Source organism: Peromyscus leucopus, chromosome 11 (genome assembly GCF_004664715.2).
Source record: "Peromyscus leucopus breed LL Stock chromosome 11, UCI_PerLeu_2.1, whole genome shotgun sequence".
Classification (NCBI taxonomy): domain Eukaryota; kingdom Metazoa; phylum Chordata; class Mammalia; order Rodentia; family Cricetidae; genus Peromyscus; species Peromyscus leucopus.
Genome location: NC_051072.1, coordinates 51,579,897 through 51,604,981, shown reverse-complemented (window position 1 = coordinate 51,604,981; position 25,085 = coordinate 51,579,897). Strand labels below are relative to the sequence as shown.

General features: G+C 43.2%; 1 protein-coding gene across 1 annotated transcript in view; it reads left to right on the top strand.

Moving 5' to 3' along the window:
• Fam169a (family with sequence similarity 169 member A) overlaps nucleotides 1-25,085 on the top strand; it is a 56,903-nt gene that overhangs the window by 9,627 nt on the left and 22,191 nt on the right. Inside the window, exons 2-5 of the mRNA XM_028871689.2 lie at nucleotides 11,547-11,681; nucleotides 13,310-13,409; nucleotides 13,808-13,893; nucleotides 17,527-17,698. Of these exons, the coding sequence (XP_028727522.1) occupies nucleotides 11,550-11,681; nucleotides 13,310-13,409; nucleotides 13,808-13,893; nucleotides 17,527-17,698 (490 nt within the window). The 5' untranslated portion in view covers nucleotides 11,547-11,549. The remainder of the gene's footprint in view (nucleotides 1-11,546; nucleotides 11,682-13,309; nucleotides 13,410-13,807; nucleotides 13,894-17,526; nucleotides 17,699-25,085) is intronic.

The following is a 25,085-nucleotide window of genomic DNA, read 5'->3' as shown; positions in this document are numbered from 1 at the left end:
AAGTTTGCTTTTGGTCATGGTGCTTCATCACAGCAATAGTAATCCTAACTAGGATAGAAATCGGTACCAGGATTATGGGGTATTGCTATGACAGACCTGATCATGTGTTTTTGTGGGAGGATTGTGGAAGGACTTTGGAACTTCGGGCCAGAAAAGCCATTGAGTGTCAAAGCTTGATGAGCTGTTCTGTGGGAGCTTGGAAGATTAAAAATGCTGAGAGCAGTGCAGAGGATGAAGTTTCAGAGGGAAGCAAAGACTACTGGGCGGTTTTCATGAAGGATCTGTGGTGTCTCGTCAGCCGGAGCTGAAGAACCAGAGACCAGAGCCAGTGAAGTAAAACCTTTGCTTTGCTGGAACAATAAATGTCGGTCAGCTGGGGCTGAAGATAAGAAGAGACCAGCATCGGGGGCTGGGGAGATGATGGCTCAGAGGTTGAGAGCGAGCACTGGCTGCTCTTCCAGAGGTCCTGAGTTCATACCGTGGCTCACAACCATCTGTAATGAGATCTGGTGCCCTCTTGAGCCACGCAGGCAGAGCACTGTACACATAATAAAAAGAAGAGAGCAGCAGCATTGAGCTGAAGTCTTCTGGGAAGTGTTTCCTCCGGTCAGCACACAGAAACTGTGCTCTAGAGGTGGCCAAGGTTGTACTTCATGATGGCAGGAGAATGTGACAGTGTAAGAGGCACCCAGCCTGTGCAGTGTGGTTCCTAGCTTTTGTGAGCTGTCACCATGCTGGGGTGGCTTTGTTGATGTAGCTGTCTTTGAGTCATTTCTGCTCCTGTAACTGACCCAATAAAACTCACTGGGTCACCAAGTTGGACTTTTGGTAACACACATACTTTGGTCTGTAGTGGGCTCCCTATCTGGGGTGGGTAGTGTGTGTGTCTGTGTCTGTGCGTGTGTTGTGTTTGTGTGTCACACAATACTCAGGTTAACCTCAAACTTAACCATGTAACTGAGGATGCCTTTGAACATCCGGCTCTCCTGTGTGTACTTGGAAAGTGCTGACGTTACAGATGTGTGTCACCAGATCCACTTATGTGATGCTGAAGATTGTATCCAGAGCTTTGTATGCGCTAGTCAGATACCCTACCAACTAAGCTACAGCCTCTGGCTTAAGGTTTTGTTTTTCTTTTTTTCTTTTTTCTTTTGAGTTTGAGACAGGGTTACTCTGTAGCCTTAGCTGTCCTGGAACTCACACCATAGACGAGGCCGGCCTCAAACTCACAGAGATCCGCCTGCCTCTGCCTCCCGAGTGCTGGGATTAAAGAAGTCTACCACTATTGCCCCCTTTCTTTTCCTAATTGTGAAGTAACCATCTGAAAATTCTGAATACAGTGTAAGAATTATTGCAAGTCTAAGGAAACTACATTGCAAGTTTTAAAAAATTATCGTCTTAGGAATGATCGAATAGTATGGTTATTACAGTCTATAATAATTGTGTTGTATTTAGGTACATTGTGGTTTTCGCTGGCCTTTTGTTTTGACCTGGGAACTTGGCCAGCAGGTTAAAAGCTTCTGTAGACTGATTGCCTAGGGTAAGAGCCTGGCTCTACTTCTAGCTGTGAGAGCTTGATCAGTTTGCTTATTATTCCGGCCTAAGACTCATTTGGAAAATGTATATAAAATGTCTGCTTCTTGAGTCATTTTGAGAAACAAATGAGATAATATGTGTAGGATGTTTAGCACATACCTGGTACATGGTAAGTAGCAAGTACATTCTGAGCTTAAAAATAATTATAAATGAAAATTTGGGGACACTACCCCATTGTAAATCCAGGCTTCTATTTCCAAATAAGTGCTAGTGTTTTGAAGGAAAGTAAGCAAGTTCCTGATTAAAAAGGACGTCAGAAATCATTTGATCTGTTCTCAGTTTCTAATGTGTATGAAGAAATAGGTTTTACTTTCCTAGAGTTTTGAGCTTGATAGGTTAGACAAATGAGGAAAAAAGAATCCCATTGCCACATGTTACATATTACAAGAACCTGCATCTGCAGATACAAGCTTTCTCAGGTCAACTGTTGAAAACCTAATTGCCCCTGCACTGATCATGCCCAGACCTTTTCTTATTATTCCCTAAATAATACAATTTAGCAACCATTTATACAGCATTTACATTTTTCAGTATTATAAGTAACCAGAGATGGTTTAAAGTCTGCAGAAAGATGTGCACAGATAATCTCCAAATGCTGTGGCATTTCATACAAGAAAGTTGAATGTCTGGATTTTTAAGCTGGGAATGAGTCCTGGAACCAATCTACCATAGGTTCTAAAGGACAACTCTCTATTCACAAGATACTGCTAGCATCCCTTCAACTTGTCTCTTTGTTCAGTTCTTCCAGTGAACCATCCTGCATATATCTGCTGGGTAAACTGTCTTTAAACAGATCCTTGACTGTCTTCCCTGTTTAGAGTTGCTTAATGGCTTTCTGCTAATGTGTCAAATAAGGTCTAGGATTGTGTAATATAGTATTTATGGTGGTTTGAATAGGAATGGCCCCCATAGGCTCATATATTTAAATGCTTGGTCGTTAAGGAGTGGCACTACTTGAGAGGGATTAGGAGGTGTGGCCTTGCTGAAGGAAGTGTGGACTTATTGGAGGGAGTGTGTCATTGGAGGTGGGCTTTGGTTTTCAAAAGCTCAGGCCAGGCCCAGTATCTCTCTCTTCCTGCTGCCTTCAGATCAGATGTAGAGCTCTAAGCTACCATGTCTTTCTGCATGCCGCCATGCTCCCTGCCATGATGATAATGGACCAAACCGCTGAAACTGCACGCAGGCCCCAATTAAATGCTCTCTTTTTGTCAGTTGCTGTGGTCATGGGGTCTCTTTCACAGCAATAGAATACTAAGACAGTATTTTTAGTCTGCTGTTGCCTGACCTCAGTTTATGTTTCTGCATTTCCCTCCCACTTGCCTTTATGTCCCTTAACTGGCTTGCTAAATCCAATTGTTTGCCTTTCTCTCTGCTTTCTGGGTTCTGTCTGCGGCTCTCTCCCTCCTTTTTCAGGCTGTCATTCAAAGACTTTGCAGGGATCATTTCTACAGTTCATTGCAAATTTTCATTTAGTCATTCATTTGCTCAGATATGTTTCGAAGTTATGCAGGAAACGTACTACTATCTGTAATCCCTTCCTGTGGGCCTGATGTTAGTGAGAAATAAGGGAATATTTTTTCTTTCTTAGGTAAGTAAGTCCATGTTTGTTTGCAAGAGGGCAGCAAGAGCAGGTGTGTCCATAGGTCTGTGACTCTAAAATGAGGAGTGCAGAGGCCTGGACAGGAGAGGGAAATGCCCAGGCTGTACGGGGCGGGAACCCTGGCTGTGTTCCTTAGTGTGTTAGCTTTATATCAATCATTGTGGCAGAATGAGATAATAGCTTAAAAGAGGTTCATGGCTTAGAGGTTCCAGTTTGTGGGTGCTTAACTCCATTGCTGAGTTATTGGGGAGGCAGTCCATCATGGGTAGAGTAAAGCTGTTGCCTTGGCAACAGAAAAGGAGTCCCACTGTTTCCTTCCAGGGCATTCGTGCTTCTGGTGATTTAACTTCCTCCTGCTAGGCCCTGCCTCTTAAAGGTTCCCCCAGTGGTCGAGTGACACAGGCTGGGTCCCACGCCTTTAACCCCTGGGCCTCTGGAGAGACCCTTCCCCAACTGTGACCATTTAGCGCCGACATTAGAGAGGAGGAGTGGAGGATGGTGGTCCTTGTGATATTTCATGAGTAGGCCAAAAGGAAGCACTGCCGTGTGTGTTTTACTTGTGAACTAGACGAGTTTCTTTACGTTTAACACAATCGTGTGTGTGTGTGTGTGTGTGTGTGTGTGTGTGTGTGTGTGTGTGTGTGTCGGGGGAGGACCGCTCGCGGTGCGCACGCCTTTAATCCTAGCACTCGGGAGGCAGAGGCAGGCGGATCTCCATGAGTTGGAGGCCAGCCTGGGCTACAGAGCGAGTTCTAGGAAAGGTGCCAAAGCTACACAGAGAAACCCTGTCTCGAAAAACCAAAAATACATACATACATACATACATACATACATACATACATACATACATAAAAACAATCTTTGTGGTTCTAAATGAGACAAATGCCTGTGGTATTTTGTGTTAAAGATGGCAACCCTAAGTGTATTATTGTTTGTACTCCTGTTTCACAGAACTAGTATTGAGACAGGCTGTGCTGAAACCCAGAAACTTTAATAAATCCCAGTAAAGTCAGATGTGCTTATGTGGTAGAGAAACCAACATAAAACAAAGAGTCTTAGGTTTAATATTGAAATGAACACTGCTTTATGGCATTCACTTAAGTACTTTCTCTGCGCTTTGTAAATTGCTTCTTTGAGGTTATAGGCAGTGTTGGGTAATCGTCATGGAGCACTGGAGTTGCTGATGTCCTTAAATACACTTAAATACATGCTGTACTTACATAGTATATAGTACTTATCTAGTACAGCATGTATTTAAGTGGAAGCTTCAGTTGTGGGTCATGTCTTTTGGATTTAAGATCATTTGTTAGACTTTGTAATGTGTCGGAAGTGTACGAGGTGTTCTCTGTATCTGGCTTATAGTGTTGACTTAGTAAGGAGGATTTACCAGCCACTCCTGGGGATGATAGTCTTTATTTTATTTTTATTTTGGTTTTTGAGACAGGGTTTCTCTGGATAGCCTTGGCTGTCCTGGAACTCACTTTGTAGACCAGGCTAGCCTCGTGGCCTCAAACTCACAGAGATCTGCCTGTCTCTGCCTCCTGGGTGCTAGGATTAAAGATGTACACCACCATCGCCCAGCTGGGGAGAGTCATTTAGTGTTTGTGTTCTGACCACTCAGCACCTTTCAGACATCTTTGAATCTCATTTCAGCCACATGAGTCCTGCTTTGCTTCCACCACAGAACCCCAAATTCATATCCTGCCTTCTTTAGTGGTAGGATGTGGACACAGCCTGTTACCACATACGTTCAGGAGAGGCTGGGCTACAGAGTGAGCCGCAGGAGGAAGGCTCTGAATGTAATCTGTGGTCTTGTGTTCTTCCTTAAGGTCGTTCTTCATCAGGGTTCAATACTGTTAACAATGCAGTATGTATTCTTTTCAGATTTTTATATATACATTTATGTTGATACTCTTCATAATTTTTAAAATATATATGCAGGTAGGCTTTTTTAAAAAAGGAATTGGCATTTTTTTATGTTTATTTTTTCTGTTTGAAAAATTCTGTTCATGTCCTTTGCCAAAGTTTATGCATTTTAGCTTTAAAAATTCTTTGTTGTCTATATTAGTGGATTAGCCCTTGTGGATTATGGGTCAGACTGATTATAATTTGCCTGTGACTTTTCTGTTTTTAGATACAAATTTAAGTGTTTTTGAGTTGGAGTCTTAGTGTTGCCAGACTGTCCTCAAGCTCCTGAGCTCAAGGGGTCCTCATGCCTCCCTAGTGGCTGAGGTCACAGGCAGCCACAGCGAGCTCAGTGCAGACGCAGGCCTTTTCATACACGCTCAGCTACCCACAGTTTATTTCTGCCCCAACAGAGGTCCTTTCCTTCTGCGGGTTCCCATCTTTAGGTGTTGCCCAAGGTTGTGAACTACATCCTGTCAGTTTGGCTCGAGGGCAGATGACATGAACCAGTATAGACCCAATAGCATACAAAATGCCGAGACTTTCCTGTTTAAATGAGTCCTAGTGCCAAGGATTTTCTAGGACATGAAGAGAGAATTAAACTTTCTGTTAGAGTATTTCTTAATTTTTTTTTTTTTTTGATTTGTTTTTTCAAGACAGGGTTTCTCTGTAGTTTTGGTGCCTGTCCTGGATCTCACTCTGTAGACCAGGCTGGCCTCGAACTCACAGAGATCCGCCTGGCTCTGCCTTTCAAGTGCTGGAATTAAAAGCCTGCACTACCACCATCCGGCTTAAAATATTTTTGAAAAGAGTATTTATATTTAATACTTTGATAGGTGCTCTTAAGGTCCCTGACACCTAAGGTTTGAGAGATGGTGCAGCATTGTCATTGAAAGAACAAATACCGACTGAAGTCAGTCTCCTCTGATCCTTACTGGTTATATGCCCTTGAAAAAGAAATTGTATTTTTAGTTTCTTTATCTGTCAAATGAATACAGGTGCCTACTTTAGGGTCTGCGGTACAGCTCTTGGAGACATCAATGTCAGTCTTTAAGGACGGTTTATTTAAGATCCTGTCTACCTGTCTGCAAACTGAGAGGCAGTCTTTACCCAGTGTAAGCCAGCCTTTGACATGCAGGGAGCCAAGGGCTTTCTGAGCACTGTCAAGGACTGCTTCGAGGTGGGCGGTGGTGGTAGTAGTAGCTTTTTAAGTTATTCTTTATTTGCACACTCAACTTCTCAGCTCTCAGAGTAAAGGCGATTGTTTGGATGCAACTTGGGCATCTAGGACTCAACCTGTGGAGGGCAAGGGGACCAGAATCAAAAGATGTAAGGCAGAGAGATCAGTTGAGATGATGTAGTACAGGTCTTGTGCTGGTTAGGGAAGGAAATTGGGGAGAAAAGGGAGGAGTTAAAGCATCACAAGGTTAGAAAGTAGCTTTTGTGTGAAGTTGAGAGTGTTGCCGACTGGTACCTAGAAATCTAGCCTGCTCTTGAAGAAGAAATCATTGTGAGTCAGGACAGGACTATGACTTGGATTGGTGGAGATAATTGTTTTCTCAGAATTTCCCCCTCAAATGTTTGTACTTTGATTTGGGATCTGCCCCTCAGAAGCCCCCAAACAGAAGCAGGAACCTGCAGAAATGATGCAGTAGTTATAGACTGAATACAGAAATACGTTCCCCTCTGTTTTTAAGGTACAGTTGAGTAGCAGTAAGTAGAGGGAGAATGACAGTGATGGGCTCTTTTGTTCCTACTCTGCTTCTACATATTAAGAACATTCATTCTTCTACATAGTTATATAAATCTAGGGAAAAGAGTGAGATTATAGGAAGTGGAGGCAGAGTGTCTGGGGCGTATGGCATCTTGGAACAGTTCTGCAAGACTTCTGCTTGTGTTTCTGCACAGCTTGGCCAGGATCCCCGAGCATACCCTTTGTTTGTTTAATTCATAAGTTTATTTGGACAATTTTTACACTTCACTGTCCATTCTGTGTCAGTTTTGATGAGCTAGTTGGCTTACGGCGGCATTACGCTTTCTCAGTCATGTAGAATCTGTTTAGGCTTTTTGGTTTATCTCATGGGCAGAGCCTAAAGTACTTGACAGAATTTGACCTGACAGCTTTACAGTTATGTAACATTGAACAGAAGCTTAAAAACAAGAGAGAATTGAGGGATTTATCACAACATCCTCCCTCTCAAGCCTTACATCTTTCCTTGCTTTTGTTAACTGGGGCAGAACCACTATAATGCTAGTAGTTTATGTAGTTCTAGCCACTATGATTTTTTTTTCTAATTATAAAAATTTAGGGGAGGAAAAAAGAATTTAGGTCTTTAAAAGGTCTGTAGAATTAGTCTGTCCAGTTGTGTCGCATCACTAACGAGACTGTAGAAGCCTGAAGACGGTAAGTAACTTGTGTATGACCATAAAGGTAGTGGCCAAGCTGACCCAGGGTAACAGAGTTCCAGTTCTAGTGTTCTTTAGAATGCAATATGTATATAAAATATTAAATCATAAATAGTTATAACAGTTTAACAAAAAATTTATGCAACTATAAAAAATACTGGTGTGTGATTTTGCATATTAAATAAGATAATTATAATGGAAATAAATATAATATATAATTATAATGGAAAGTGTATTTTGTTGCCTGGGTTCATATTTTTCCTGCTTTACTACTGGTCAAGTTCCTTTGTGTGTGTGTGTGTGTGTGTGTGTGTGTGTGTGTGTGTGTGTGTGTGTGTGTGGTTTTTCGAGGCAGGGTTTCTCTGTGTAGCTTTGTGCCTTTCCTGGAACTCACTTGGTAGCCCAGGCTGGCCTCGAACTGGTAGAGATCCACCTGCCTCTGCCTCCCAAGTGCTGGGATTAAAGGCTTGCACCACCACCACCCAGCCCAAGTTTCTTAAATTATAAATCTCTTCACTAATAAAATGTCGTGAATCTGTACCTTAGAGATTTAGGAGATATTTTTAAATGATGCTTATGTCAACATTCAAATTATGATTGCTATAAATGTGTTAAATGTAAGACTGTCTTTAAAGCCTGAATATAAACGCTTCTCAGTATTTCCTGCTTTCAAAATTAGTGAAGTGTAGCATTGAGAGAGCTAGTCAGAAAAGTGGTGGGTTTCGGGGCAGACTAGGAGACAGAGGAATTTTAGAAGGTAGGGTATATGTGTGATTAGGCCTCAAGAGTTAAAGAAGTATTTTTTTTTTTTTTCATATTAAAACAGTGGTGGATTTGGCTGTTATTAGGTCTCTAGAGGTAGAGAATTATTTTTAATTTTTTTTTTCATATTAAAACCTGTGATGGCTGGGTGGTGGTGGTGCACACCTTTAATCTCAGCACTTGGGAGGCAGAGGCAGGCGGATCTCATTGAGTTCGAGGCCAGCCTGGTCTACAGAGTGAGTTCCAGGACAGCTAGGACTGTTATACAGAGAAAAAACCCTGTCTGGAAAAACAAAACAAAACAATAACAACAACAACAACAAAAAAAAAACCTTTGATGGATCTAGTAGTTGTAAAGCTGTTCATAAATTATAGTTTTAAGTAGTTTTTCCTGGTGCTTTTGTGCTTCTGAGTTTGAGAACATCTGAATTGCCAAACTCAAGAAACAGGATTGTTTTCTACTTTAACTAAATTGTGTATACAAGTAAAGGAATGACAATGGACAATAAAAACAAGCCCTGGAGTTATGTCTCTGCTTAGACCGTTCCTTCTGAAAAGGCTTGAGAATGAAGGAGAGGAGTTGCTGTCGTACTTTAGTCCTGTTCCATTTGCCCACAGAACGGGGCGTCTAGTGCTTGGGTCCTCTCTCCTCCCCTTCCTTCTACTTGCCTCTGCTGTGACCTTCTTCCCAGCCAGCCAACCCAGGGCTTCTCACTGCTTTCAGGATGCAGCTTAAGGTGTTTTCCTACTTGAATTTATGACAGCCAAAAAGGTTACCTAAGCTGGCAAGAAGCTGTTTTCTCGAGAGCTGATACTTTATATTTTGTTGTAGTCGTCCCCGCCCCCCCAGTTTCCGAGACAGGGGTTCATTGTAGCCCTGGCCGTCTTGGCACTCACTCTGTGGACCAGGCTGGCTTCAAACTCAGAGATCTGCCTGCACCATCTTGTTGGCTGGCTTTGTGGTTCTTTTCTGATAACATTGTATCTACCCAAGATTCTGGTTGTTCTCTCTGAAAATCATAGGGTTTGTCTTTCTCTTTAAAGGAAATCCTGTGATAGTACTTTTAAATAGTTTTACAGACTTTCCTTTCTTTCCATAAATTGGAAATGTTATACATTTATATTTACTAACAGACTTTCCTTTCTTTCCATAAATTGGAAATGTTATACATTTATATTTACTAACTGCAGGATTGAATTTAAGTGTCTTGCTAATAGATTTTGACTTAAAAAAATCAATGTGATTAAAAAATACAGACATATAAAATTAGATTTTCAGTGGTAAAGTCCTTAAGACCAGATTTCAAGTAGTGGTAAAATGTCTCCTCATCGTATCTTCAGAACTCAGCAAAGACGTAGTCAACGGTGTCTCTCCTAGCTGTGCGCTTATAAAATGGGTTTGAAGGTCATGTGGGAGGATGGTTACATCTACACAACCCCAGCTGACTTCCTTCCGCTCTGGTGACCACTCTCTTCCTCTCCCCTCCCTTTGCCCTTTACTTCATTTCTGGTGGCAACAGGACTAGAAAGTTCTGGTTTCTTTGTTTTGTTTTGTTTTTTGTATTTTAAGTCCTTTTATACTTTTATAAAAATTGAATTTCAAGGCGGCAAGATGTCTCAGCAGGTAAAGGTACGTGCTGTCAAACCTGACAGTGTGAAGGGTGGGACCCATGTGTGGAAGGAGATGGTGTTCTCTGACCTTCACAGACAAGCCAGGGGCACGTGCCGAACGCCCCCTCCCCCATCAAAACTTGTCAGTTAATCCATAAGTCAAAAATTGAAGAGATTATTAGGAAATTTTACAATTAGACTTTCCAGTTTTCATTTTGGGTAAATAAAAATGGGGTCAGGGTGGGGCCAGGTGCCTTAATGGTAAAGGAGTGTGTTGCCATGCTGAATACCCAGTTTAGTACCCAGTACCCACGTGGTGGAAGGAAAAGCTGGCTCCCCTCAAGTGGCAAGCCGTGGCGTGGACACATACACTAAATGCTTTACAAACGAGAAAGTGTATGAATCGTGTTAGTATCTGAACCACCCTTTGGGGACCCCCCCTCCCCCCAGTGTCTGGAGTTCATCTGATGTAAAGTCCCCTTTAAGGAAAAAAACTCCTCCTTCCTCCCACCCGTCCCCCCTCTCCTTCCCCCCTCTCTCCTCCCCTTCTCCCTCTTCCCTTCTCCCTCCCCCCTCTCCCCTCTCTCCCTTTAGTAATGAACTTTCCACATGGACATTTGTCTGCATGGCCTGAGTGACTTTCCCTGGCTCACTCTGCAGCCCCCTGCCCCGTCTGCGTGGTGGGTCTCCCTCACCCCCGGGGCACCCGCAAGCCCTGTCCTAACAAATCTGAGAACTCTTAGAGTAGGACCACACACCTTCGTTCTTACCTCTTTAAGAACTAGTAGCTTAGGAGTTGCCATTTTATTTCATTTCTAACAAAGTTTATGTGCACGAGTCCTTTGTGTGTGTGTAGCTGTGCACTGCCTGTCTGGTGATTGTAAAGGCCAGAAGAGGGTGGTGGATCCCCCGCCCCCAACTGGGGGTTACAGATGGTTTTGAGCCACCCTGTGAGTGCTGGGAATTGAATCTGAATCCTCTGGAAGAGCGCTGGCCTGTTGCTGGAGCCCCATGATTTTAATTGTTGTTGAACTTTTTATCATGACATTTTTCAAGAGCACACCTGGTCAGGATCCTCTTCAGAATACATAGGATTGGTATGTCTCTTAAGTTTCTTTGGATTTACATTACTTCCTACTTTTTTTTCCTGTAAACTCCATACCACATGTTTATTGAGGAGACTGAATTTTGCTGACTGTACTTTTGGTGACTTTTCATAGATTTTGTTAATGATTAACAATAACTTTTCATAGTTATTATTAATCAATAATCTTTGGATAGATTTCTTGTTTCATTGCCTATTTTTTGTTGTTGTTATTTTGAGACAAAGTCTTACACAAATAGGCTGTGCTGGCCTGAAACTGTCTGTATAGTCCAGGATATCCTCAGACTCTAATCAATTCTCCTTCCTTAGTCTCCAGAGTGCTTGATTACAGGTGTGAGCTACCATGTCTGGCTTTGTTGGCTGTTTGAATACAAATGAATAATACTAGAAAGTTTTTGACATGTGCCTAAATCAAGTCTCAAGCTGTCTGTCTGGACATAGTGAAATAGAAGTATAGAGGTCTCCTTACAATACAATAGGGGTATTGCAGTAGTTTTTTATTTGTTTGTTTGTTTAAGAAAAGAGGCATTCATTCTAAGTGTGTTGTTCCATATTTGTTAGAGGATGGCCTTCCCTGTGGATTTGCTGGATAACTGCACTCATGAGGAGTTGGAAAATTCTGCTGAGGATTACCTCTCCAACTTAAGGTGTGGGGACCCTGAAAATCCAGAGTGTTTTTCTGTTCTCAATATTACGGTAAGGCATTCTGCAGTGAATTTTTGTTTTAAACCAACCTTTCAGTCTAGTTTACATACGAAATCAGTATCTTTTTAAAAAATATCAGTGTCAAAAAAGTGAGAGGTTTACCAGGAATCTACTAGTAAAGTGTGTTAATATTGATTAATCACTATTAACAAATTGAGTGACAGCTCAAGGTTTTTGGTGTGTGTGTGTGTGTGTGTGTGTGTACATGCGTATGGAGGCCAGAGGAGACATTGGATGTCATCTTCTATTGCCTTATACTTTATTCCTGTGAGACAGGCCCTTTGACCAAACCCAAGCTTGTCCTTTCAGTTAGGCTCGATAGCCAGTGAGCTTTCAGGTCCGTCCTTCTGGGCCCCAGCCGCATGCTGGCTGGCATACAGGCTCGAGGGGACGGCTATGCTTGCCTTTTATGTGGGTGGTGGGTATTTGAACTTAGGCTCTCCTGCTCAGGTAGCAAGTGCTTTTCCATCGAGCCAGCCTCCCAGCCTGCCTGTCTGTCAAGACAGACACACAGGTTATTCCTTACTCCGGGCTTCTCTTTCGCCTTTAGTTTTATAGGTAAGAAGCTTACCAGTTTTGTTAGGACAAGGCACCATGTCAGAGTGGTGCCACTTAAATTTACGTGAGATTTGGAATTCTGAATTTAGAAAGTCCTTGTAATTAAAAAACAGGAAGGCTCAAAATTACATTTTTGCATCATGAATTGTTTCTTCCCTTCTTTGAAAATTTTGTAATATTGAAAAATACAAATTTTGATCAGTAAGCCGTGTTACTTTAAGACTTTGGGTCATTTAAGCCGGGTGGTGGTAGTGGCGCACGCTTTAATCCCAGCACTCGGAAGGCAGAGACAGGAGGATCTCTGTGAGTTCAAGGCCAGCCTGGTTTACAGAGCGAGATCCAGGACAGCCAGAGTTGTTACACAGAGCAACCCTGTCTCGAAAAACCAAAAAAAAAAAAAAAGACTTGGGGGTCATTTAAATTCCATTATGAACTGAAGTGGCCAGATTTCTTAATATCTCTAGGTCTCAGAGCTTGCTTTTGGGAGTAATTAAAGAACTAAAATTTTTTATTATGGGGGGTGGTCATGTGTGGACATCAGGTCTCTCCTCCTGCCACGTGGGACTCGATGATTAGACGCAGGAGCGAGTTCTGTTACGCACCGAGCCACCTCCCCTCCCCGACATGAAGAACTGGACAGCTTCTCCAGCACCAGTGTGTTCAATTCTCTGACTGACCCCAGGTGGACAGTTAGTGTAGCCAGTGAAGCGGAGCGGTGGGCAAGTGGTGCATGGGTCTCGCTGAAGCGTCGGGCCACTCACCTGGCTGCTTCTACTAGAGGAAGAAGCCCGTCCCTCTCCCGAGACACTTGCTTTTCCTCGCAGCACGGCTGGCGTCAGGAATGTCATTTTTTCCCTAAGAAAATTCTTGCAGAAGAGAAGCCTCTTGCGTTGCTGCTGGTTTGTGTGTGTTTTCTTTGGGAGAGACTGGGGCTGTTGTATGAAATGAAGCTGTATACTGGAATACTCTAGAGGAAAGCCTACGCTCTGGCAGTGCCTGTGGAATTGTCTGTCAGGTATTTTCATTAAATTCTCACTAACCTTGAATCGTCTTGACCTCAGATTCCCATCAGCCTGTCAAATGTGGGCTTTGTGCCTCTCTACGGGGGCAGCCAGACCCAGAGGATTCTTGCTCTCTTTGCGCCTGAGGACTCGCTCACAGGTCTCTTCTTTGCTTCACTTTTGTGGGGAGCTGGAATTCAAACTGTCAGGATTTTACTAAAAAACTACATAAAATAATTTGTTGTAAAAACTTTTTTCAAGTTTTAGTTTAGAAGAATGCAATTCTCAATTGCTTGTAACTAAACATGTAATAAAGTAAATAAAAATAAAAAAATAAACATGTAATGAAGTAAAATAAAGACGTGCAGTGTGAGTCTGGAGTCTGGGGAGGAGGGAGGAGAGCTGAATGGTAGAGCACTTAGCTGGATGTCAGGCACTGGGTTTGATTCTCAACATGACGGAAAAGGAAAGCAAGCAAGGATGGGTGTATTTCATAGCACGTAGCAATTTTGTCTGACACTTTCGACTTAAATGTTAATGGCCATTTTTCTATTTCAGCTGTGGCACTTTACCTTGTTGACCAGTGGTGGGCCATTGACGATATTGTGAAAACATCTGAACCTTCTAGAGAAGGGCTAAAGCAGGTAATCAGATCATGTCCTTCAGTGATTCCTGTAAAGTGCTAGTTTCAAAAGTTGTTCAACTTTTCCCCCATTTTCATAACCAAGTATCACTGAACTCCTGGGGTTTCTTATGGTGAGACCAGGACCTCTGTTCATATGATCCTTCCTTTTCTGAGAAGTGGGTGAGAAGAATGGGTTTCCTGGGCCAGCTGACTGCGGCCTCCCTCTACTTGAGCTCCTGACCTGGGTGGAGGAGAAGCTAGTGTGCTGGCGTGGGTGCCGTTGAAGCGCGGAAGTGGAAGGATCAGAGGCGTCCGGTTTTGACCTCTCAGATGGGCTGTTTTGCAGCTCCTGTTCTCATTCCTGTTTCTGAGTTTGGACTCTGAGACATTAGACTCGAAGGAAGGAATTTTAGGGAGGTAATGGATGAGTGTTCTTCTTTCTGGATATTGTATTTGTTCATAAAAAGAATTCTTAGGAGAGTAATATACCAAACAGTATCCCTTCTGGATATTGTATTTATTCTTGAATATGCCTTTAGATTCCAGAGTAAGAGGCCCATCTCACAGAAGCTGGGAGAATGCACAGCTGGGTATCTGCCAACTTTGTAATGCAGCCTCGTCTTGAACTACTCTAGAGGAAGAAGGGATTTTAAATGTGTGCAAAGCCATAGAACAGGTGTAGATGGCCGTGCAAGCGTGTAACTTGTCAGCGCTGACAGTGGAAGAGTATATGAAGAAAGGAGATCTCTCGAGAGTTAAAGTGTGACAGGTGTGGCACCTTAGAGAGAACATATACATGAGGGTTACAGGCTAGAGACGGATAAACAGGTGTCTGTCCTCTCCTGCTCACTGGGAGACACGAGACTCCAGGTGTGGACTGGATGCCTTCATCTCAGTGTCCATGTGACAGTGTCACCTCCGAGAAGTGGGAAATAGTGAGGGGCGGGGCAGGACCAGCTGCCCTATCAGATGCTGGCTAACGAGGAGAAATTGGTAAAGTCACAGGAGGAAATAGCGTATTTATAAATATATGACCTTGAACAAGTGACATTACTGTTATTTTTCTGTTTTATTTGTTGTGGTAAACCTAAATTGACATAATAAAGATTACAAGCCCATGTCTCCAACTTATGTTTAGTTGTATGGGTGGAGGTCTCCAGGCTCATGCTACAAGACTCCCCCCCCCCTTTTCTGTCCTGTCATTACACTACTATGTGGATGGCATGCTTACCAATTTTCTGTGTCTTCGTGCGGAATGAAGCAACTAATTTCTGAAAAGCAGAATCCAGAAACAAAGATGGAACCTGGGTACATTAGCCATTTTTCTGTGATAAAATACCATGACCAGGGCAGTTTGTGGAAGGAAGAGTTTTTTGGGCTTACAGGTCCAGAAGAAATAAGAGTCCATCATGACAGGGATGCGTGACAGCAAGCATGCATGGTGGCCAGAGGAGGACACTGAGAAGTCACATCCCGAACTGTAAGCACCAAAGCAGAAGCAACGGGAAGTAGGTCAGGGCTGTGTCATCTAAGGCCCATCACCAGTGATGGACTTCAGCAAGGCTGCACCACGTAAACCTCTCCAAATAGCTCTCCAACTGGGATCCAAGTGTTCAAATACCTGAGCCTATGGGGGATGTTTCTCATTCAAAGCACCACACTGAGGATGCTTCTCGGTTGGTAGAGTGCTTGCCTAGCATGCATGAAGCCCTGGGTTTGATCCCCAGCATTGCATAAAGTGGGTGTGGTGCCATGCCTATAAATCCCAGCACCTGGGAGGTGGCACACAGGAAGGTTAGGAATTCTAGGTCATGCTCAGCAACATAGTAAGTTCAGGATCACTCTTGGCTTCATTGAGACACTTGTCTCAAAAACAGGAGCAAATGAGTTCAAATAGGAATAGATGTAAAGAAACATGTGTATGTGTGTGTGTGTTTCAGAAAGATGAGTTGTACATGTACACACTGCCCTCAAACTGAAGCAGCAGCATGTGTGTGAGAAAATTGGCTGTAGATAAATAGAAGTAAAATGAAGCTAAGAAGCCTTGATCACAAGCTCGCATTAGCTCCACGGTATCTTCAGTGTTTGTAATAAATGTATGCCAAGTGTGAACAGAGATTAGAGGGTCTGCAGCCCTGTATGCCAAGTGTGAACAGAGAGATTAGAGGGTCTGCAGCCCTTTATGCCAAGTGTGAACAGAGAGATTAGAGGGTCTGCAGCCCTGTATGCCAAGTGTGAACAGAGATTAGAGGGTCTGCAGCCCTCCTAAGGGTGTGGATGGGCATTCCAAAGTTACTCTCATCTGGCTTTATTCTTTTTCTTCAGTAGTTGAGGTTACATTGGTATAAAATTGAGAAGAACATAATGGCTATCTTCAAATGTTGATACTCTGTATGGCTTCATATTATCAAAGAATAGCCATTGGAAAGTAGACTTCAGCTCAGTGAGAGGGAGTTTTATGTTGGTTACTGCTACATAAAGAAGTGGCCTGTCAATTGGAGATGAGTGGTGCTGTCATTTCTTGTATTGCTTGGCTTGGGAGAGCCCCTGCCGGGGGTATTTACTTTTGGAGCAGTGTGTGCATATAGTGAGTTTTTTTTTTCTGCACAAATGATCACAATAAAGTTTTTTTTCCTTTAAGGCAGTGACTCTCAACCTGTGGCTTGCGACCCCTTTGGGGGTCAAATGACCCTTTCACAGGGGCTGCATATCTAATATTTACATTGTGATTCATAACAGTAGCAAAATTAGTTATGAAGTAGCAATGAAATAATTTTTTGGTTGGGGGTCACCACAACATGAGGAACTGTGTTAAAGGGTCACAGCATGAGGAAGGTTGAGAACCGCTGCTTTGAGGGGACTTGGAAGAGAACAGACTTTGTAAACAGCAGTCTTGTTTCTACGTTAGAGGTGTCTGGGAAGCGGACATCAATAGCAGGAGGCTGGGCTGACTGCAGTGCCTGTGATGGTGAGGCTCTGCTGGTGAGAGCTGGCCTGTTTCCATCCTGGCCCAGGGGTGCACTGGACTTCCCCGCTGCCGCCATAATCGCTCATCTGCTCGAGCAAAGGGGCTATGGGTGGAGGGCTGGGCATCCTGGAGCAGGGACAGCGCTGTCAAAAGGACGGTTCACCTGCAAAAGGAAAGGGCCTTTCTCAAGGGCTAGTTCATGAAATGAGGTAATTGTTCTGCAGGTCTCCTGGGAATAGTACTGGTTTAAAATTTTTTTTTTTTTTTTTTTTTTTTAATTAAATATAGGGTCAGGAATGGGATTCAAAAGGATCGAAGTGGAGTATGTAGTGGTGGACAGTAGTTAAGGCCAGAGAGACCCCTTGGATCCGGCCAGCTAGAATCATGCAGATCCTGAGTGAGATGCTGGGCAGTGTGTGTCTTGTGACCTGTTTTGCCCGTTTTAGAATTTGCTGCAAGGCAGTGTATCCCATGTGTAAAATGTGTTGTGGGAATGGGCTGTTCTTGTTAGGAGTGATTAGCCTTGATCCTATGGTAATAGAATGTTTTCAAACTGTGTTGACCGTGTCTTTGAAGTGCTCTGGGGTCAGTAGGAGCTGGGGAAGCTGGGAACGAGGGGATGGGTGGCGTTTCCTAATGGCTGCCTATTGTAACCGCTCTGCCTGCTCTCTGCCTCTCTTGTAGGTGATCACTCTTGGAGAAAGAGTGGTTCTGTATGTCCTCAACCGAGTTATTTATAGAAAACAGGAAATGGAGAGACATGAGATCCCGTTCCTGTGCCATAGCAGTACTGACTATGCTAAGATTCTGTGGAAGAAAGGAGAGGCTGTTGGGTTTTACTCAGTGAAGCCTACAGGTGAGTTTTCCACGTTCCTTAAACTGTGTTACAGAAATCTCCATTTTGACCCCCGGCTCTGTCAGTGTCTTAACCCCTAGAGTACAAATTGCGATGCTGGCACTTGGGATCTCTGAGAAGGGTCACGGTTCCACTGTCCATGAGAGAGGATTGTTAGGAAAGTCTTTTGAAGAGTAAAGACTAGACCTTAGACACAGAGATGACCTTTCTGTAGAGACGAGAGAAGATTGCCATTTCCCCTCAGTCTTTGGAGCCTTGCATCTATCTCCTCCTTCCATTTAAAGGTGCTCTTTTGATTTCTGCTGCTGTTCCTGTTACTTATTAAACCCACATGGCCTATGTGCATTGCCATTTCTACTTAGAATGCTTAAAATAAATGCAAATTCATTGTTTTAGTTTTGTTTTTTTGGGGAAAGGTCTTACTCTGACGCTCAGGGTAACTCTGAGTATGCCGTTCTTCCTTTGATGTGTCTTGGGACTCCCTTCTCTCCTGGGGCCTGGGCTCTGCACTTGCTGTCCTGGTCATCAGCTCCATTTTAGATCCCAGAGCTGGGGGTGCTGTGGCAGCCCCCCTAACTTCAGCATTCCCCATTCTCATTTCTGTCTTCACTGTACGCTTTTCCTTCTAAGCTCTGGCTCCCTCTGCTGGGTAGCAGTGGAATTAAGGGTGTTTATGCTAGCCTTTAGGTCAGTAAGTAACAGTATTTCAAGGTTGTGCTTTTTCTCTAAAGGAAACTGAAGCATAACTAAAATTATTTTGAGAAATTGTCCCAAAGAAAAACTGACACACTCGTACCTTCTTTCTCGCTTTCTTTCCCTCCCCACATACATAGTAGAGAAAAGATATACCTGTAGCTGTAAGATCAAATCTTTGTAATCTTTGTGTGTGTGTGTGTGTGTGTGTGTGTGTGTGTGTGTGTGTGTATACGCGCGCGCGTGCGTGCGCCACAGTGCATATATGGAGGTCAGAGGGCAATTTATGGGAGTCGGTCCTCGCCTTTCACCTTGTGAATCTTAGGGATAGCACTCAAGTCGGGCTTGGCAGCAAGCACCTTTACCTTCTGAGTCACCTCACTGGACACCCCCACCCCCCACCCCCAGCCTCTGCTTCCCGAGTGCTGGGATTAAAGGCATGCTGAACTACCACTCCCGGCCCTGATCACCACCTGGTCCTAACTCTTAAGACAGAGACAGTTTGTGTGGCTCTGATTGGCCTGGAACTCACTATATAGACCCGGTAGGCCTCAAACTCCCAAAGATCCTCCTGCCTTTTCCTCCCGAGTGCTGGGGTTAAAGCGTGCGTCACCACACCTGGGTTGGTACTAATTCTCAATATTTTACAGTGGGGAGTAAATTTCAGTGGATTGTAGAGATAGGGACCCCCCCCCCCATCTCATCCTCCTGTGCAGCTCTCTCATGGCCTTTTTAGAAAAGGGGAGCTGTGGAGTGATTGCATTCTGAGATGCCAGTGTGGTCTGGAGGAAGCAACTCAGTTTACATGGCAGAACCTTTGAAACCTTCCTGAAACTGGAAAGGTCATTAGTAAAACTGTTGGAATTTAAAGTCAGTTTAGCAAATCCTATGTATTAAACATGTTAAATTTCTGATTTTGATAATACTCTGGCTATCTAAGATGTTTGTATTGGTAAAGCTTGGGGAGGGGTACATGGGAACACTTTGTAATGGGTTTGAAGCTCTTTTAAATGAATGTTGTTTGTTACTATTATGGGGGCAGGTCATGGGCCTGCTGTGGAGTGCATACAGAGGACAGGGGACAACTTAACTAGGGTCAGCTCTTTCCTTCTGCTTTGCCTGGGTTCCAAGATCAAACTCAGGTTATTAGGCTTATCCTATAAGTACTTTAGCTATTGAGCTAACTCACCAGCCCTGGCTTTGCAACTCTATGTCTAAAATTACTTTTAAAATAGTTTAAAAAGTTTAATATTGACAGTATGTCAGAAATTATATCATCTGTGAAGCTAAAGACAATTTTAGATACCATGAAGATATGTACTATGGGAAATGTTTTTGTACACTGGTTTAATAAAATGCTGATTGGCCAGTAGCCAGACAGGAAGTATAGGTGGGATAAGCAGACAAGGAGAATTCTGGGAAGAGGAAGGCTGAGTCAGGAGACACCAGCAAGCCGCCCAAGGAGCAACATGTAATGGGACACAGGTAAAGCCACGGAACATGTGGTGATACATAGATTAATAGTTATGGGCTACTTTAAGATGTATAGGTAGCTAGCCAAAAGCTTGAGCCATGGCTGAGCAATTTTAATTAATATAAGCCTCTGTGTGTTTCCTTGGGTCTGAGTGGCTGTGGACTGGGTGGGACTTCCAGCTACAGATATGTGAATATATGTTATTTCAAGATAATTTTAGTGGTTAATGAACAAAAATAATCCTTTTTTGGAATTTGACTAGGTCAAGAAGAGGTGGGAGACTAAAAATAACGTAGTATTTATATTAGGTCCTGCTGCTGTGACACTATCAGAAAGCCCACTACGCACACAGACACAGCAGCTGTTCCTGCAGCGGCGGTCTCCACCACACCTTCACCAGATGTATGAAGAAGCCCTTTTACTTTAGACTTTCCAGACTCAAAAATGTCAAGAAATACATGTCTTTATTAATTTCCCAGTCTCAACCAGGCATGTTGGCATACACCTTTAATCCCAGCATTTGGGAGGCAGAAGCAGGTGGACCCCTGAACTTGAGGCTAGCCTGGTCTACATAGCAGTTCCTGGACAGCCAGGGCTATACAGAGAAACCCTGTCTCTAAAAACCAAAAACCAAAAATACAAAACAAAAAACCACAAAACAAAAAAAAACACCCAGTCTTAGGGATTCTGTTGTAGCAGCATAAATGTACTCAGCCAGAGACCTAGGAGAAACACAGTATGGTTGTGGACAGGACAGGACAGAGGTAAATTTAAATCATGGCAACTTTGTCTACCACGAAGCATGTGTTTTCTCCAACTGAATTCCTCTTTGGGCTTTCTATTCCAGAAAGCTTCATTATATTCCAGGCTGGCCTCTAATTTACTGTGTAGCTCAAGATGATTTTGAATTTCTGATTTTTGTGGCACTCTTTTGCTAGGGAACTTATCTTTGAAAATGAGATGTGTTCTTTGGGCCATGTCTAGCTGTCTGAAAAAACAAATGCTCCCAGTAAGGGTTCTGCTTCCTGGGGAGGTAGGGGTGACTCAGTGCAGACAAACATGGTTTCATCCCTCAAAGCACCCAAAATCTAGTGAAGGAGACAAAATAAGCCCCCACTGTAGCAAAACAATGAAAAACTAGTCAGTAGACACCTCCTCATCATTCGTGTTGACGAGTGATGTGTTTGATGCATTAGCAAGAGCGCCTGGTGAAGATGAAGCACTCGGTCCTGCCTAAAGGAAGTGTCCCTCAGAAGGGTTACAAGGGTCCCTGGAGGGTCACTGGATGATCAGGAACTAGAGGTGTCGGGAAGGGAAAGGGCCATGCTAGTAGTCACATGCACGGGATCTTGTGTATAAAGGAGAGCTGCAGATGTACAGGGTGTGTTGGAATAAGCTTGTGGAACTAAAGCATCGGAAAGAATAAAGAGAAGAATCTTACTACAGAACAAAGCACCAAAAAGCTGGGGGGGGTGTGCAGTGAAAGGGAAGAGCCCCTTGGGAAGGGTCATCAAGGCCATATTAAAATAGGTGACATTTTATTGTCCATGAAGCTATCAAAGAACGCATTAGGGACATGGTTTTTGTAACACCTGATTGTATGTAGGAAAGTTATTTTTGAAGTCAAGAAGTCCTTAGATCTCTAGTAGTTCAGATGAGAGAAGGGCCTAAGTGAGAGCAGTAGTAGTAGAAACCCAGAAGAAAACGGGATGGAGATTTCCAGTATAGAGTGCAGTGAACTCACGCTGCCTGCCGTGGGATTGGCTGAGTTTCAGCTAGCTGAAGAGGAGTAGTAATTTTTGTGTTTTAAGTCAGTAAATTTTTTTTTTTTAAGATTTATTTATTTATTATGTATACAGTGTTCTGTCTGCATATATACCTGCAGGCCAGAAGAGGGCACCAGATCTCATTACAGATGGTTGTGAGCCACCATGTGGTTGCTGGGAATTGAACTCAGGACCTTGGGAAGAACAGCCAGTGCTCTTAACCTCTGAGCCACCTCTCCAGCCCCCTAAGTCAGTAAAATTTAATCTGGCTTGTTAGACAGTGTCCGGGAATTTGAAATACCTTCTGGATGATTATGAGTAGAAGTACTACTAAAGCCAAAACTATACCCTTACTGTTTTTCGGGTTGGTTTCTTTAGAATAGCTAATGCATAACTGACTTAAAAAGCGTAAAGGGTGATCGCCTAGTTTGTTTGGCCTTTACATCATACAGTGTGGGAAAGATATCCCCACGCAGCCCCTTTCATGAGATGCTAACTGGTTCTCGGTCGGTGAAGGAACAAAGAAGGGTTCCGTGAGAAGAGGAAGCTGCTCAGTGTGGCAGAATAGGTTTGTGATTTCTGCGCTTAGATCTTCACTAGCATTCTTTTTTTTTTTTTTTTTTTTTTTTTTTTTTGGTTTTTCGAGACAGGGTTTCTCTGTGTAGTTTTGGTGCCCGTCCTGGATCTCGCTCTGTAGCCCAGGCTGGCCTCGAACTCACAGAGATCCGCCTGGCTCTGCTTCCCGAGTGCTGGGATTAAAGGCGTGCGCCACCACTGCCCGGCCTTCACTAGCATTCTTGGAGTACATTTCTTCATGTTATTTTTAGGTGCCATACAGATGAGGAAAGGGCGAGGCAAGAGGAAAAGAATAAGAAGGACAAGTTGAGAATAAGAATTTTGTAAGCTTTCGTCCTCAAGGAACTTAGATTTTAGAGGAAGAGAGGGTAAAGAGCAGCCAAGAGTGTGGGGGAGGTGCTGTTCTAGATAAAAGGGGTAGGAGAAGCTTTTCTGAATGAACTGTTGGGGTAACAGGAAGTGCAAAGTGTCTGAAGATACTTTCAGGCCGAAACTGAAAGTGAGAAGCAGATTTGAATGCTTCAGAAATTACAGATGGCTACCAAGCCTGGTTTATAGAGAGTGAGTGGTAGAATTTGGAGAGAGTAGAGGTTGTATCTTAAAAGGTCTCTAGGCCGAAGAAATAGCTAATTCTGCTCTCTGGTGAAGGGATTTCAGGATGGAGGGTAACATCATTCTTTTTGCTCTTTCAAAAGACACCAGACATCTCTGTGGGAATCCAGGTAAAGGGTGCCCAGAGTGGGCAGCTATTCTGTTTAGTCTGGAGAATGACCTACAGTAGTCATGCTGTTAGTTTATTTTTAATTTGATATGTATGAGTGTTTTTGCCTGCATGTATGTATGTGTACCATGTACATGCCTGGTACCCACACAGGTCAGAAGAGGGAATAGATCCAGTGGAACTAGAGTTATGGATTGTTATGAACTACCATATGGGCACTGCAAACTGAACCCAGTTCCCCTCCAAGAACAAGCGTTTTTAACCACTGGTCAATCTCCACAGCCCCTTGGTTTTGGTTTTGAATGAGCGAGTTTATTGAATACATTGCAAGCCACAGTAAGAGCAGATAACAGTAAGTCATAGATAGATAGTAAAACATCATTAAATAAGGTACTTAAAATATCTAGTAGAAATCAGTCGAGAAAGCCCCCTTGGGGCAGGTAGCTAGAGTATATCTTGACAGAGAGTGTCCCGTGTCATCCCCCACTTCGAGGCTTCCAAGTAAGAGAACAAATAACAGCTAACAGTAATGTCATTAAATTCATCAGAAGCCCGGTGGGGAAGCCTTATTAAGGCAGCCAGCTGGAGCTCCAGGTAAGAGAGTTCCTGAGCAGAGTTTCCCCAGTAAGGCTCCAACAGATAGCAATGACATCATCACATCTGTAGTGCTCAGATAACCAGCTGAGACCAACTGGGGAATTTGACAGTCAGTTGGAATTCCTTGTTAGCTTTCTGTCCAGGGATGAGTTTCTAGAACTCATAGAGATCTGCCTGCCTCGCCTCCTGAGTGCTGGGATTAAAGGTGTGTGCCACTGCCTGGCTTCTTCTGTTCTTATATCATGGGATTAACAATAGTGACATCTGTTAGAAGTATCTGACCTTGTTTAGCTGTATTTAAGAATGTGATGTTTTTACCTTTGGCCTGTTTTGTTCTCTTCTCTCCCTGTCACAGTGTTCTTGCTTTTTTTGGGGGGGGGTGGCACATCTCCAGACAAGGGCTTAGAGGATCCTGTGAGACAGACATGTTTAGGGCTGAAATGGGGCAGGACCAGGGACAGCTCTACCGAGAGCCAGCTTCTCAATGAGCAGAAGCAGCTCATGACAACTTACCAGTATAATGCATGGTAGTAGGGTTGACGGTTTAGTGACGAGGCTGTTTGGAAGGCCTGTGGAGCAGTGTTGTACCCTGGGCAAGGGAAACAAGGCCCCACATATTGTTACTGCTACTGCTTTAGGATTCCTGATTGTTGTTGTGGACTATGTAGAAAGAGCCAGGGTGAGTAACTGGACACATGGGTGGTGAGACTTACTGAGAAAGTGGGTAAACTTGAGGGAGTGTGTTTTCAGACTGTCTCTACCGAATTTGGTTATAAATAGTATACATCAAATGTGTAAATTGCTATTTGTATTTTAAATAACACTTTTGTATATTCGCATACCACATAATTTACCCATTTCAAATGTATCACATCTCACCAATTTTAAATAATTTTTATTGCTACAAAAGACAAAACTGTATACAATAGGAGTCACTTCCATTTCCAGTCTTTGGCAACCAGTAATTAATTTAGATCATACACCATGTGGCTTGTATCTAGCTTTTTTTCTTTCTTTTTTTTTTTTTTTAGCTTAACATTCTTTTTCCAAATCTCAAATCTCATATATCGTAGTGTGTATCAATACTTCTTTAAAAAACTTACTTACTCATTATATCTGTATTGCTGTTTTGTTTGCATGTATGTATGTATATCATGTGCATGTCTGGGGTTCTCAGGAGGAAGGCATTGGATCCCCAGACCGGAGTTGCAGGTGGTTGGTTGCCATCATGCGGTGCTGGGAACCAAACCCAGGTTCTCTACTGGGCCGTCTCTCCAGCTGCAACACTTCATTTCTTAGGACCAAGTAACAATGTCTTATGTAGTGTTCTAGTCAGACTTACTGGTTGCTGTGACCACATACTTGAACAAAAGCAACTGAAGGAAGAGTTATTTTGGCTCATGGTTTTAGCAGTTTCAGTCCATGATAGAGACAGGGAGAAGGTTAGGGTTATGTCTAAAGATACTATGTTATATATGTTATATATGTATAGTCAGAGTCAAGTATGTTGGTCATGAAATGGATTGAGCCATTTGTCTTCTATTACTTGACCATTAGAAA